Source organism: Scophthalmus maximus, chromosome 20, assembly GCF_022379125.1.
Source record: "Scophthalmus maximus strain ysfricsl-2021 chromosome 20, ASM2237912v1, whole genome shotgun sequence".
Taxonomy (NCBI): Eukaryota; Metazoa; Chordata; class Actinopteri; order Pleuronectiformes; family Scophthalmidae; genus Scophthalmus; species Scophthalmus maximus.
This window is the reverse complement of record NC_061534.1, coordinates 9307431-9318705: the sequence shown is the minus strand read 5'-3', so window position 1 is coordinate 9318705 and position 11275 is coordinate 9307431. Positions and strand designations below refer to the sequence as shown.

Here is an 11275-nt window from a genome sequence, read left to right as displayed (position 1 = left end):
ATCATGACTCTGCACTTTGACATATCCTCGCCCCATAACGTGGCTATAATCAGAACAGCTATGTGGTGGAGCTTTTCTCTGTAGTTCAAAGCTATAAGCACATGACGGTCGAATTATTTATGATCACCCTCCACGCGTATACATATCCATAATAAAGGTGATCATCTGTTCAAAGCGTTGATTGGTGACTAGCGACATCTAGCGGTTTAATGTGAGACACTTGTGCAGCCCAAGTTTTTACATGGAGCAGCACAACCTGCTGTTTGTTTTTCTGTGCCTCGGTGAAAAACACTAAAGCGCTTATTATGAAGGAGTGCTAAAAAAAACAACCCAGAATGATGCTGCTGGTTTGTAGTAACGCACACTTGTCTTTTCTATTATGTGCAATTTTTTCCAATTGTTTTGGTTGAATGACGGACGCGCGGTGCTCCTCTTTAAGCGACAATGGGTGACAATTCCAGTGATATGAACAATACAGTGCAATGGTGTGTCAGCACACTTTACACACACACACACACACACACACACACACACACAAAAAGATAAAAACATAATAACAAATTGGTGCGGCACAGTGTGACACGCGACCAGCTGGCTACGTCAGGCTGCGCACATTTGCATCGGGCGCACGCAGGGTGGAGGTGAAGAGAACGGTCCTCTGGTCCTCCAGCAAACCAGAGTAGTTCGCTTATGAGCATCTTCTTCTTTTTTCTGTGACGCCGCATGGCCCAGAAGAAATCTGGCGCGAATTTGTCGTTAAAGTGAACCTGGCAAAAAAAAGTGCCACAAAGTGGCTGTCAACTTGCAAAACCTAGCCCGGTTTAGCCGGATGGCTAGTGATGATGAACTGTTACGCATTGACGGGCGACCAGCGAGCGATACTCCGGCTAACGCTCCTGTAGCCGCCTCGCTGTCACTGACGACGTGAGGTGTCCGCACAACTCTTTCCCATGTGCGGGACATTCGGTCGCCACCGCACGTTTTTTCCACAATGGACAGCGAACGCAGCAATTGCAGGCCGCAGTTCGGAGACAATAGCGGGCTAACGCAGCTAGCAAGCTACCGCGGCTGCTCGGCTTGCTAGGAGCCGTCTCGCCTGGTGCGCGTTCCGGAGCCGCACTGACACCGTCGAGGTATGTTGTCCGAACCCACCGAGCTCGGCCCCTTGTCGGCGCGTTTTGCTCGTGTTTTCGCACGTGATCCGGAGAGAGACGCGACGAGGCAGCTCGCCGCTGACCTCTCGGCGAGCGAGCGCGACAAACTTTTGTTGACTTATTGTTGTTTTAGTCGCCGTCGGTGGCTAGCTAGCTACTAGCTGGTTAACTTCCAAAGGTAGCCAGTCATTGATCCGGGGGGAGATGAAAGAGTTTGCAAACATCAGAGAGGCAAATAAGTTGAGTTCGCCTGCTCAGTTCGAGACCGTCACGCGAGGTGAACGTCCCAACGGTTTCATTATGCGGCCGTTATGATGCGAGCACCTGCCATGACAGGAATAGCACGGTCTCTTAGGTTTGTCATGTGCGATCACCCAATCTCTGCTTTAATTTCCCCAGGACCCGGCAGTATAACCGCCCAGTGAACTCAGTTCCATTGTCACACTCTAGTTTTCCTATGCATGAAAAGTGTTGTTGTTGTTGTTGTTGTTGTTGTTGTTGTTGTTGTTGTTGTTGTTGTTGTTGTTGTTGTTCACATCCTCAAACACCTATTACCCATTTCAGGTGCGTGCACCATGGATCAGATGGATATGAGCGAGCAAATCACAGCAGCTTGTAGCCAACCGCTGTTCCACAACCGAGACTTTACTGTGACTGACCGAGACCAAGCACCACGGCAGCTCAGCACTGACCTTGTAATGGCAGAGGATCTGTTCAGTAATGGCATCTGTGAAGTTGACACTATGGAAGCAATACTCTGTCCCGGGGACGGCGGAGACGTTACCGCTGAGGGTGACCTCCTGGCTCTGCGGAATGATGGCATGTCAGAGTTTTCGAACAGTGACCTCTCTCTGCCCGAGGTCTGCATTTCCACCAACAGCAACAGCCTTGAGGAGGAGGACATGAACCGCGAGGTCCAGCAAGCCTATAGGATATTCACCGGCTTTCTGTCGGACAAGCACAAAGGGATCACCAGCCGCTTCCTCCATCCCATCAGCCATCAGGAGGCCCAGCATGGTATCGGAGGGGTCCGGGGCTGGGGTCAGGCCCAGCTCAGGCAGTCGATGTGCTTGCGGCGGATGGAGGAAAAGTTCAGTAGCCAAGGGTACGAGACAATAACAGAGTTTGTTGCAGACTTCAGGCTGATGTTGGAGAACTGTTATCGCTACCATGGGGTGGACCACTGGATCTCCAAGCAGGCTCAAAAGCTGGAAATCATGCTGGAGCAGAAGCTTACATTGTTATCCAGGTAAACATAATGCAATTACACTTTAGAACCAACTACTTAGCTGCTAAATGTTCCAAATCATTACACAGCTGCAATCACAGAGGACCCAGTTTGTGTTTTATGTCATGTGCATCAGAAATTAATGTGGGCAAAGTTAATAGCTCACAAATATTAAGAGGATGCAGTTAAATGCAGAAAAAGAGTAGTCGTAGAATGATTTCATTGCCAGCTCGTATTTCTACTCTGCATAAATAAATTCCTATAATACATTAATTATTTTATGATAATTATTATTATCCCGAATGGGGGGGGTTTCAATAGCATACATAATCCTAATTTTGATAAAATATTTACTCAGTTACATGAATTACACCATTAATGGGGACCCACTGTCTGTTTACTGCAACAATCCTTGAAGCTACCAGAAAAGCGACTTTAATCATATTGACACGTCAGTTTTTCCTCTCCTGTCTGTCAAATGAGGACGCTGCGAGAGAAGACAACCTTGGCCGTGACTTCTAAAGGACGCTTTGGTGCAGAGGAGGAGCGGGGATCAGGGGGCACCTCCACGAGGAGGAGACTGGCACCTCGAAGCCTGGCTACTCTCACTGTTGGTGGGCATGAGTCTATCATGGTCCAGGCCTTACGACAAGAAGAACAGCAGAGGGCCAAGGAGGAGAAGAGGTGAATTCATATTTCAGAGAGAAGTTTACAAGTTGCTGCCATAAGTTGATAATTTATTTGATAAATAATCAAATAAGATTGGTGCAAATGTAAACCAGGCAACAATCTACATCTGTTTTCTGACTTTTCAGGCAACGTGAGCTTGAGAAGAAGGAAGCAGAGGAAATGTCAGCCAAAGAGGTGGAAGAGTGGGAGCAGACGTTATTGTCCCAGGCTTCCCCCCACACGGTGGATGCACTTTGGGAACTCCCTGCCATAGGCCATTTCCTCTGCCTGGCCCAGACTGCCCTTTACCTCCCAGAGATTGTATTTTTTGAGCTAGAGCGTTGTTTGCTGATGCCTCGCTGCAGCCTCCTACTCTCCAAAATCATGTCTTCCCTTCTGTCCCCACCCCAGCGGAGGGCCACTCTGCAACGTCGGCCCCCACTGCCTTATCGCCGCTGGGAGTCAGAGCTCAGGCAGCGGGTCATGGCCTGGTATCGAGTAGTTGGCATGTCCCATGACCAGCCAGGTCGGGCTGAGCATCTGGGACTCTGCCACCAATTTTTCAGCACCCTTGGGGAGGTGAGTCCTTTGGAGGAGAAACCTTTTCATCTGCTGCCCTTCTACCAGCGATTGTGGGTTTTGAAGGGGCTGTGTGATCATGTATATGAGACACAGAAGAGTGTGCAGGATGCCGTGCTGGCCCAGCCCATTCATGAATGTAGGGAGTCTATTTTGGGTTATGACAGCAGAGAGAATGCGTATATACATTTCCCACACTTTTGTGGGGCAGACCTGAGGATCTACTGCCAGAGCCCCAGCGCACCCACAGCTTTCCCTTTCCCTTCTGTATTGGTAAAAAGGGTTGAAACCGAGCCAGGGACAGAGGTTGATGAGTCAGATGGGATGAAGGCTGAGGGAAACAAAAGTGACAGGGAGTGCTATGGAGGCTCCATGGACACGGGGGAGTCAGATGATTTTGTAAAGGGGAGAGCAGAGACATGTGGCCTTTTGAAAAGGGAAAATGGGGATGAAGAGGAAGATAAAAGGTTTAAACTGTGGTCACTGAAGAAGAAGGAGGATGAGTCAGAATCGGGGTCCTCTGATAGAGAATCCTGTAAAGACTCTAAGTTGGACTTAAAAATACACACTAACTCCTTAGCCCTTTCCCACACTAGTCCTTCTAGAAGAAGTGGTGTGAATATACCTTTTAAAGAAGAGACTGTAGAGTTGGAGGATCAATCAAAGAGACTCGCAATAAAGCAGAAGCGTGGCCTCTCATGGTCCTCAATGCGTACCATTGAAGCAGAGACACAGGAGCCCTGTCTGAGTGTCGGGGAGCACAGCTACACAGGCAGGTCTCCCGCTCGCTCAGTGAATCTGGCCTCCCCAAGCAAAACCAGTAAGGCTGAATCTGAGGGACAAGAAAGCTGCTATGGCACATCAGGACAAGCGGCACAGGTGTCTTCTGAAAATTCAAGTGAAGAGAGGATGAATGACAAAATCTGGACTACAAAAAAAAGGCGGAAGAAAAAGCGAGGAAGGGAACTGCTGCAGAGGGTGAAAGGAGAGCACAAGCACCAACAGCAGGTGGACAGGATGAGCCTGTCCCCAGTCGAGGATGCCAAGTGTGCAGTGCGGAGAGTCGCCACGACTATCAAGAGAAAAGACCGGAAGAAAAAACATACAACAGGTGAGGAAAAATATCAATGTTGATATTGGTCCAGTGGTCTCATTTGGTTATCAGCTTGTGCATCAATTGCCGCACTGACATATGGGATAGTTTCTACATTTTGTTTATTATTCCGTTTCTTTATTTGTTTATTTCAATTCTAAGTATAACTGATAATGTTTGATTGTTGGTGACTGTATCTTGCTGACAGGAAAAAAGCTTGAATCTTCAAAGAAAATGACAGATGAACCTCAAGTTGAACCAGCCTTTAAGGTAGTCCCCACTCTTTGATTAAGTGATAAAATTCATAATAGTTTTATTTCAAATTTACTTAAGCCTCACCATTCTTCTGCCCCTCTTTTCGTGGCCCTCTTTCTTCATTAATATATATTACTTTTTTTTGTCATTCCTGCTCTGTAGTTGGTCTGCACCAGTCTTGAGGAATTGCGAGTGCTGATCAGTAAGACAGAAGATGAGCTCGATGACTTGGAGAGCAGCAAAAAGAGACTGGTGGGTGTCAACCATAGTTCTGTCAAGAAGATAACCTCATGTGCGCCACAGCTTTCTGGACTTTCATGTTGGTGACTTGACTGAGATTTCTTTTACATGTTTAAACCGACAGGATCGGTGGTATTATAGGAGAGAAGCTGTGAAAGACCTCCACAGCACCCTAATCAGACTACTGAATGAGCTTTCACCGTGGGAACCCAAACTTGTTAAGGCATACCAAAGGAACAGGTACAACTTAAATAATGATCACAAAGCACAATAGCTCAATAAGGACAACTTTCATTGAACTACTCTTTGCATTATATCATTACTGGACAAGAACGAAATCCCTGCTCTGCTATTTCTTCTCAGGCTTCGTTTGAAGAAGGAATTTGATGATTTCAAGAAGCACCCAGAGTACAATAACTTTGTGCGTGAGGAGTGCATTTCATCGTCGTCTTCGTCAGATGAAGATGATGAGAGCGGTTCAGGGAAGGAGTTGTTTTCTCTCGCAGATCATTATAGAAGATCGGAAGAGGAGGACCTGGAACATATAGTACCCCGAGGTCTTTGGAGTGGAGGTAAAGTAATTAAACTAGTATCTTAACATTTTTATTATAGTAATGTAATAATAAAGATTCAAATAGTCTTTTCCTTATTCTAAAGGCTGCTATGCAGTTAATAGACACCGATCTGATCTTATTTAATTGCCCTCGAGGAATTAAAATGAATGTCAGGGCATTCCCCCACTCTGCACAAACTAGAATTGAAAAACTGCAGCCGAATGTTTTATGCTCTGCATAATGATCTTTGCTAGTGAACTAGTGTTTGTTAGTCACCTGTGCTCCTGTATGCCAATTCAGTAGACATTGAACTAGCCGTAGCCTCTACCTGTCTGTTGAACCTGTGTAGATGGCTGATTGATCCATGCATCTCTAATAGACATCTCTATTATATTCTCAGCAAGCACCAGGGAGTTTTTGGGTGATTCTGCTGGAGAAACAATGGTGACCTACGTTCCTCCGATCCACGTTAAACACCCTCTGGCCAGCACAGAGAAAGGCGGCAGTCTGTTACCAAGAGGTCAGACTGGCAGCAGAAACATTACTTCTGCTGCTGAATCTGGACAATCTAGATCTGAACTGGTCCCATTGAATCAATCCCTGGATTCAAATTTAGCAATGGCAGCGGGGTCCCCAGCTCAGACTACAATGTTGTCCAGGCCCACCATCCTCCACCCCACCACTGGACTACCTAAGGGCTACACGCCAATCCCCACCCTGCTGGCTAAGAGTGTGGGAAACAAAGTGACCTTAATGAAACGGCCAGCTGATTGTCCAGGGTTCAACAATGTAGATAGACAGAGCCAAGGGTCTTTGGGCCCCCTGCCTACCTCTGCAATGGTTACCACAAAACTTTCAAAAGCACAAACTTCTCCATCCAGTTTCAAGCAGAACTCCCAACAAAAGCAGGCACAAGGACAACAACAGACACAAGTACAGCCAGGAATGGCCACAGTGAAGGCAGCTCCTCTTAAATCAACACAGGCCAAACCAACCCAGACTGTACCAAAAAGTTCTGTCCAAGTAGTGTGCAAGATACCTGAGGGCCTGGGTCAGCTTGCAAAAAAAGACAGCAGCAGCCCAGTTAAGATCTCAGTTCATCCTGCCACGAACCACAGCACTGGAGAGAAAATCATGCAGCAAGTGGTGATCCTGAATTCTAATATTCTTATTCCCAAAACTGAAGAAAAGACATCTTCTTTACATCAACAACAATCAAAGGACATTCAGGTGAAAGTGGCCAGCCCGTTATGCATGTCCACCAGTGTGCCTGGGTTCACCATTCCTGAAAACAGAATCCCGGTTCAGCAAGTGGCTCCCTTAAAACATGCCAGGACAGTGAGAACCCCTTCTCCTTCTGATTCCCCCTTTCCACAACAGGGGATCCCAAACACAGCAGCGTTCAAGGGGGCAAACATCTGCAGTCCCCAAGCTAGCCCACAACAAGGTGTCATACCAAAACTCTCACCCATCACGCCTCCTTCCAGTACAGGTATTTCTGAACCCACTAAATCTAAAGACCTGAGGCAGGAGCTTAAGACAGTGTGTATCCGTGACTCACAGTCCATCCTGGTAACAACTAGAGGAGGCAACACTGGCATTGTCAAAGTTCAGACATCAGACCACAGTGTGCTTGGTTGTTTGCCCACCAGTCCAGTCATCACCATCTCACCTCAGTTTAAAGCTTTCCTTGTATCCAAGTCGTCAACATCTTTTTCTCACTCTGCTCCCTCTCAGACGTCTCCTTGCACCATCCCAGTAGTGACAAGTGACTCAGCGGTCCAACCTCAGAAGCAGGTTCCTTCAGTATTAAAGTCCCTTTCCACTGTTACAACCCCTATGCACACTGCAGTCACTGCTAGCATTCCCATTTCAGGAAGTCAGATTGTAGGCACCACTGTTGCTTTAAGTCAAGGCTCCAACACCTCAGCTGGTACTACAGTTGCAAAAACGATTGGCCAGCAAGCACAGACAGCTGCTGCTTCTCATATTCAGACTTCATCAGTGAAAAATGCTGCTGTTGTCCCATCACTGAGTAGTCCTGGTGTTCCTCAAGTTCTCAAACAAACAGAAGTCGGCAAGACTGGTGTGAAACGGGTCAGTACAGATGAGATATCCCAAGTCACTAAATTCATCCTGCTTGCTCCGTCTTTGTCCCCCACCTCAACTATAGCCTTATCAAAAGGCACACCCTCTTCTTCAAAATCACTTCCCGGTTCAAGGGTCATGTTTATCAGCCAGCCCACAGCCACATCTTCCACCACCTACATGGGAAGCATTCCAAAGCAGGCGACAGCAACAACGGCTAGTGGACAGCTGCTGACCACTTCATTCACAAGTCAGGCTCTAAAGATGGGATTAAGTCCAGGCCAACCTGTTGGCAGTGGCAACTCGGAAGCATTGGCTAAGGTCCAGAACATCTGTCTGTCCTCAGGTGGGTTTGTTTGATGTGTTAATTTACTGGAAGTCTGCTGTAATTTGTGTTTGATTCAATATAATTAAATTGTACATGTCGACTAAATAATGTAATTGAAGTAATGTGGAGAATCTAATGTTGACATAAACATTATAAACACTATATTAATGTATTACATCAGGCAATAACCCCCATGATTGCCTTTTTGGAAAATGAATCACAACAAGGATTCAGTTAGAAACACAGAAGACCATTAACTCTCTGCTTGTGTCAGTTTTAAAAATGATGCTTTGATAAGTCAGACAATTTGTCAACATAAAAATACTGCTACAAGGGCCTTGACTATCAGAGGAAGCAGCAGTGAAAACAATGGATTTGTCTTGAAAACAACAAGTTACTTTTATTAGACCATAAAGCTCACCCCAGTTTTAACTATTGTATTTAAGTAGTAATTCACATATCCAAAATACAGCCCTGTTATCAACATAGAGCTCTTGAATAAAATATTTTTTATGTATCTCCAGGGGTTCAAATGCAGTTGTCAGGGAAGACGACAACCATTGGACAGACCATCGGCTCCCTGTCATGTTCGCCATCCAAAAGCACACCAGCATTTCCCTCAGAAAGCTGTCCAGCAGCTGCAACCCCTGGAAATATGATCACAACTTGTTCTGCACAGCTTGCTTGTCACGCATCAATGACCACCAGCTCTCCGCTCCAGGGCCCCCCTTCCTTCTCCATGATCTCCCAGAAAGGCACGTCCACATCCACATCCAATGCTGCCACTCTGCCTGCAGGAAACATGATCAAGAAGCTCCTCTGTATGCGTGTAAGTCAACCATCCAGCAGCACTCCTGCTCAGGTAACCACCACTGTGCAGAGTAGCCCAGCCCAAACCTCCACACCTCCTCCTGCCCGTCAGCAATCATATCTCCAAAGTGGCATTGGTGAGGAATCTTCCTTGTCATCTTCCCCTCAACTTGCTCCCAATACAACCCATACATCCATCTCCTCGGCAGCAACCACCAGTACCCCATTCTCCACCTCTGCTACTGGAACAATCCAGCAGAGGGTAGTCATCAACACCTCTACGCCCCTTGCTGCTGGCACACAGATCATTCTTAACAACACACGCTTTGTAGTCCCTCCCCAGGGTTTGGGTCCAGGCAGTCATGTGCTCATCATCTCTAGCCCTGCACCACAACAAGTGCCTACTGTCAGCGCTACCGGAGCCTCAGTACCCCCCCAAGTGGCAAATCATGCCACTGTAGCCCCGCAAGCACCAGTTTTACCCCAGTCCCCAGCCACGTTGTCTGGTGTACCAGCTGCAAGTTCTCCTTTTGTAGCATGCGCACCTGCTGTTGGTCCTTCATTGCTAGCAACCACTCCCATCGTCACACCAGTCCAACAAGCAGTAACACCTGGCCTAGGCTCATCGTTGTTACCCAGTAAAACAAATGTGTCTGCTCTGCCTAGTTTGCCAGCTGGGCAGGCTGGACACTTTGCATCACCTCCTGTAGGGACACCCACTCTTGTCTCACCTCCACCAAGGTTAGGAAGTGTACCAGCCCTACTTTCCCAAGTGGTAACCAGCGCCCCTCCTTTTGGCTCAGCTCTGGCTCCTGTTAGGTCAGCCGCAGGTGCAGCCACACAAGCTAAATGTTCATCCACCATTTTGCCTGCGGCAGCACACCCCTTGCCCAGATTGTCAGCACCTCTGTCATCGTTGCCAGGTTTGCCAAGCCCAACTGTATCTCTGGCCAGTCCTGTCACGACAGCAGTTAAAATTGCGGCACCAACCACGGCTCTATCGCAGGCTTTACTGCATACAGGACTAGGCAAGACGTCAATCAGAAAACCGGTGCCTGCGGTCATCCAGCCAGTGCTTGCTGGCACAAGAACACAAGTATTACCAACAGTGGCCGTCCCTCCAATTGTAAGCTCAGTAGCTAGGATGCAGACGCTGCCTGTTGCTACGGTTCCACCAATCGGAAGCACTGTTAATAACTTTGAAACGGCTTCAGTGGGCAACGCGCCTCCATCCAGCAGCACTGCAATGTTCACTCCAGCTCAACCAAACACATCACTGAAGACAAACGCCACCATCCACCCACCTGTCTTTTTGACCAATCAAGCACTTGGAAAGCACTCTCTGCAGACCCCAGCCTTAGGTATTTATACCAATGTAGCATCCAAGCTTCTAATTAGTCCAGATGGTGCTGTTTTGAGCACAGCTCAGTGCCAGGTCAATCTAGCAGAGCTGACTGCCTGCCCCACACCACTGGATGCACTGGAGGTTTCCCCCAACAGTTCCAGTGGAGCACTACACACACATGATTCCTCTTTACAGCCATCACAGGCAGACACAAAGTGAATCAGTCATATCCATCAGTAATCCTGGGATTAGTTAAAGAACTGTTTTCCAGCTGTAGTTTGACTCATAATTTACATTTAGTATACAGTATGTTTTGCTCTGGTTAGATCATCTTATATTTAAACTGTATACTCAATCAAACTTACTGGAAATGTATACTGTGATGGTTTTCTCAAGTGGAAACTATTGATGTTGCCCTCAGATTAATCGTATAGACTATTGACTTTGGTCCTTTTTTAATGTCACGGCCAGTAATAACAACTGTTGTAACAATGGGAAGTTGATTAAATTCACCTCAAGCTTTTGTAATACTTGCTAAGCAATTCAACACTGCTTCAAAAAGTAGTAATTGGGATACTATTCATTGGTACAACTTGTTCTAATTCATCTGTCAGCTTGAACAATACAACTCTATCCAGATTGTCACTTTGTCCTTTTTTCAACTAGTAACTTTCAGAACTGCATCTTATTTTTTAGAAAAATAAATAAGCTGTTAGGTGTATTTGTACTACATGTTTTTGCGCCCATATAAAGTCACATTTATTTATTTTTACCATATAGATTTTTCAAAAATATTTACTAGATACACTGTCATTGAACAAATGTGGACTTTACTGCATGGAAATAAACAATGCAACTGTCCCCAACAAGTGTTTGAACTGCTTCCTTTATACAAAGGCTCCTGGAGAAATCTTTTTTTTAATTTATTGTTT

General features: G+C 46.6%; 1 protein-coding gene across 2 annotated transcripts; it reads left to right on the top strand.

Moving 5' to 3' along the window:
- The first annotated feature begins 616 nt into the window (after positions 1-616).
- Positions 617-11212, top strand: LOC118284593 (uncharacterized protein KIAA2026). Of its 2 annotated transcripts, none has more exons than XM_035607422.2 (10): positions 617-1133; positions 1719-2403; positions 2866-3066; positions 3198-4741; positions 4932-4993; positions 5141-5230; positions 5343-5458; positions 5582-5790; positions 6173-8206; positions 8713-11212. In XM_035607422.2, exons 2-10 carry the CDS (start codon positions 1730-1732, stop codon positions 10560-10562), a joined length of 6780 nt encoding a protein of 2259 aa, XP_035463315.1. In that variant the 5' UTR covers positions 617-1133; positions 1719-1729; the 3' UTR covers positions 10563-11212. The 2 variants fall into 2 exon arrangements, with proteins under 2 accessions (XP_035463315.1, XP_035463316.1); XM_035607423.2 differs by lacking the exon at positions 617-1133 and adding an exon at positions 1494-1509.
- Positions 11213-11275: the final 63 nt, after the last annotated feature.

Bases quoted from the DNA above. Each gene is read 5' to 3' on its own strand.
- LOC118284593 (XM_035607422.2), top strand. From the start codon at position 1,730: ATGGATCAGATGGATATGAGCGAGCAAATCACAGCAGCTTGTAGCCAA. The intron at 3,067-3,197 runs GTGAATTCATAT...CTGACTTTTCAG, and splicing joins AGGGCCAAGGAGGAGAAGAG to GCAACGTGAGCTTGAGAAGA. The intron at 5,231-5,342 runs GTGGGTGTCAAC...TTAAACCGACAG, and splicing joins AGAGCAGCAAAAAGAGACTG to GATCGGTGGTATTATAGGAG.